We start from the raw sequence: 3,268 nt of genomic DNA, 5'->3' as shown, positions 1-3,268 counted from the left end.
GCAAGCAAGCCTCATGTTAGTTTCAAGCTGCCTGGCTGCCGGCCGCCATCTTGGCTGACAGTTAATTTGCATATCTCGCTGATTAGCCAATGAAAAGGGTAGCAGTCGTACGCCAATTACCATGTTTCTCTTTTATTAGTGTAGATGCTGGGATGTGTTATGACAGTAATTCTGAGGTTGGCGTCTATGCACAGGGAGAAGAGACCGGCTCCTAACTCTACTGCATATCAGCACCTACAGATGGGAGAGCAGAAGCTCAGGTGGTGACCAGGTAACTCCTGGACAAGGGGAGGATAAGGTGCCAACTTCAGTCCCTCTCTGGGCCTGAGAATGGAGAGAGGGGAGCAGGGGGTGGGGGGATGAGTGGGCAGAACCGATAGAGAGAAAGAAAGAGGCGGGGAAAGGGAACAAGTCAAATGGGAGAAGCACAGGCAGAAACAAGGGGCCGTCAGTGGGTGTGTATTATTGTTTATTTCTGTATCTTAGGATGTTTTGAGCCATTAAACAGATTGGAAGCTAAGGAGACAAGGGGCCTCCCAGGGCGGCCCATTCTCAGAAACAGCAAGAATTTCAGATGCAAACCAACTCAACCTGAGCCCATATTCCAAGCCTCACCACCTGCCCCGAATCACCCAGGACCTGGGACCAGACACACAGAGACCACGCCCACAGGCCCATCCCCCGACTGACACACACCAGCTGGTCCTGAACGGCTCACCCTGCCCTGCCTGCGTTTCCCATGGGAACCCAATCAAGGCCCTCGCAAGGCAGCCCTGCACCTGCATCTGCTTCCTGAGGAAATCCGGGCTTCCCGGGCACAGCGGCCCCTCCTCTCCGGAGGTGACAGGAGGGAAAGTCTTCTCTCCATGGCACTGACTCCCCTTGGCGTCACTCAGTCACTTCCACACACTGAGACCCCAGGGGCACATTGGAGGCAGGTGAGTCAAGAGCTTCCAGGGAGAAGGTGACGTTGACGTCCCAGGACGGTCCCTGTAGCCTGGTGTCTGCACCTCAGTCCCATCCTGAGAGGAAGGAGGGTCCATCAGGAGCTCTGCCTCCTGCTCCAGGGACCTCCACACCTGCGGGGCCCACACAGGTGTCAGCTCAGAGACTCGGCCACTTTGGCTCTAACTCCAGGCAGAGCCGGACAGCTCGGCCCCACCTGGACCTCAGGGCCAATCCCTGACCTTCCCCGGGAGAGAAAGGCCTGCTCACCTGGTGTAGTAGAGCCAGGTGAGGATGTAGGTGAGGAGGAAGCCAGCCCCCATGAGGGCCCCTCTGATCAGGGTGAAGACCAGGGGCCAGGAGCCCTGCTGCTCCTCGGTCACACATCTGCTGGAGTGCGGGCTGCCTGAGGATGACAGGAGACGGGTGACATGTTGTCCAGGACTCAGTCCACCCACATCCCAACACCTGACCAGGCGGCCGCCCCACACCTGTCCTGCACCTCACTCTGCACAGAGAGGCTGAAAGAGACGGGCTGGGAGCCCAGCAGATGAACTCCCCTCCAGCTCCGCCCCCACATGGGGCATCTGGGATAGAAAAATAGGGTCCCACTTCAGATGGAAGTCACCCCAATCCCAAGGAAGGGAGGTGGGAAGCAGGAAGGTGGGAGATCTGTTCTTCTGGCCCCCTCCCCACCTACACGCAGATCCATGCCTGAGTGTTCTCAGGTTAGCTCAGCCTCCTACAAACACACACACACACACACACACACACACACACGCACGCCACTCCCCTGCCCCCATGGACCCAGCAACCCCTCCAACACTCACAGGAAACACTGAGCTGGATGGTTCTCTGTGTGGTCAACTGAGGCCATTCCCGTTTCACATGACAGGTGAGGTTGGTATCATGGACCTGGGGACTCGGGGTAAAGGTGAGCACCGAGGAGCTGAGGTTCTGGGGGTTCAGCAAGTCCACAGCGGCTCCCTCCCAGAAGAAAGTGAGAGGTCGTCCCCCTTCGCAGGCCCCTGGCAGGCTGCAGGCCAGCTGTGTGGGGCGGCCGGACTCCAGAGGCTCCCTTATCCGGATGTGGGGTCTCTCTGTCAGGGCTGCAGGGGAGAAAGGCAGGTGCCTGGGCTCCAGGGATGGGGACTCAGAGTGGGACCCTGAGAGAGGCCCTGCCTTGAGGCCCGAGCTCACCTGGGCCCTGTGTCTCTTCTCACCACCCAGGGCCCACGGCCTGGACAGGAAGTGTCCAGTGTCCTGTTCCTGCTCTAAGACAGGGTCTCATGTCCCTGATCCTCTCCGGGGCCCCCGCCGTACCTGTCACGTGCAAATCCAGCATCTTCTTTTGGTAATTAAATCTCACAGAATTTCCTCTCTCCACTCGGAAGAAGTAACGTCCTGAGTCACTCCTCTTGGCGTCTCTGATGTCCAGGGAACAGTTGTTGGTCGTGGGGTCTGCGAGGAGGAAGCGGCCTTGGGTCTCTGTCTTCACTTCTTTATCTGGGTTGCTCGAGGCCACAGGATCATCACGGTTTGTTTTGTCCCCGTACCGGTACCAATAGGTGTAGAGTTCACTAGAGGAATACCACGAATTCCACGGGTAGGAGAAGAAGCAGGGCACGTGGATACACAGACCCTCCTGCACCATCACCGATTCCTGCACTCGGAGCACATAGCCTGGATGCTGCTGCAGGGACCCTGGGGGAGGGGGACACAGAAGCTCAGATGCAACTCCCACCCCTCCCCCACCTGCCCTGCCCCCCTCCCTCAGCCACTCACCCCCCCACAGCAGGGGCAGCAGCAACAGGAGCACCATGTCTCCCTCTGGCAGCCCAGAGCAGAGCGATTCCAGGTCCCTGTGTCAGGGAGGGAAGTGCCCAGCTCTGGGGTGGGGCCTAAGACACCCCACCAGGAAGCCCTAAGGGGTGAGACTGTGGCCAAGCTGGAAGCGGAACTTGGCCTCCACTGGAGTTAGGGGGGTGTGGTGGCTGAGAAATCTTTCTGTCTCCCCTCCCCCAACCCCTACACCCCTTTATACCCCCCAGCCCTGCAAGTAAATGTACTGAGGCACTGGGAGGTTGAGTGGCTTGACCAGATGTGAATCTGAAAGTAACCAGCTTGCAGAGGATGTGTAAGTGGAGAGGGAGGACACCCAGGGGCCAGCACACTCAGAGCTGGTCCTGGGGACTCGGGGCGGGGGGGGGACCCGCCCTCCAGCTGGAACTGTTGAACATTCTGGAAAAGGAAAATTTTAATATTTTTTTAGACCAAGTGAGAGCAAAAGAGAGAGGAATTTAGACCCAAGTCCAATGGAGGG

General features: G+C 58.2%; 1 protein-coding gene across 1 annotated transcript; it reads right to left on the bottom strand.

Moving 5' to 3' along the window:
* Window positions 1-452: 452 nt before the first annotated feature.
* LOC118649283 (sialic acid-binding Ig-like lectin 14) lies at window positions 453-2,891 on the bottom strand. Its single transcript, XM_036296184.1, has 5 exons — window positions 2,731-2,891; window positions 2,269-2,649; window positions 1,776-2,054; window positions 1,216-1,351; window positions 453-1,022 (listed from the first exon to the last, which is right to left on the bottom strand). The coding sequence occupies exons 1-5, from the start codon at window positions 2,765-2,767 to the stop codon at window positions 944-946; spliced, it is 912 nt and encodes a 303-aa protein (XP_036152077.1). The 5' UTR covers window positions 2,768-2,891; the 3' UTR covers window positions 453-943.
* Between the last annotated feature and the right edge of the window lie 377 nt (window positions 2,892-3,268).

The sequence above is a fragment of the Myotis myotis genome, unplaced genomic scaffold (assembly GCF_014108235.1).
Source record: "Myotis myotis isolate mMyoMyo1 unplaced genomic scaffold, mMyoMyo1.p scaffold_m19_p_28, whole genome shotgun sequence".
In the NCBI taxonomy this organism is placed as follows: domain Eukaryota; kingdom Metazoa; phylum Chordata; class Mammalia; order Chiroptera; family Vespertilionidae; genus Myotis; species Myotis myotis.
This window is presented reverse-complemented; position numbering and strand designations above follow the sequence as displayed.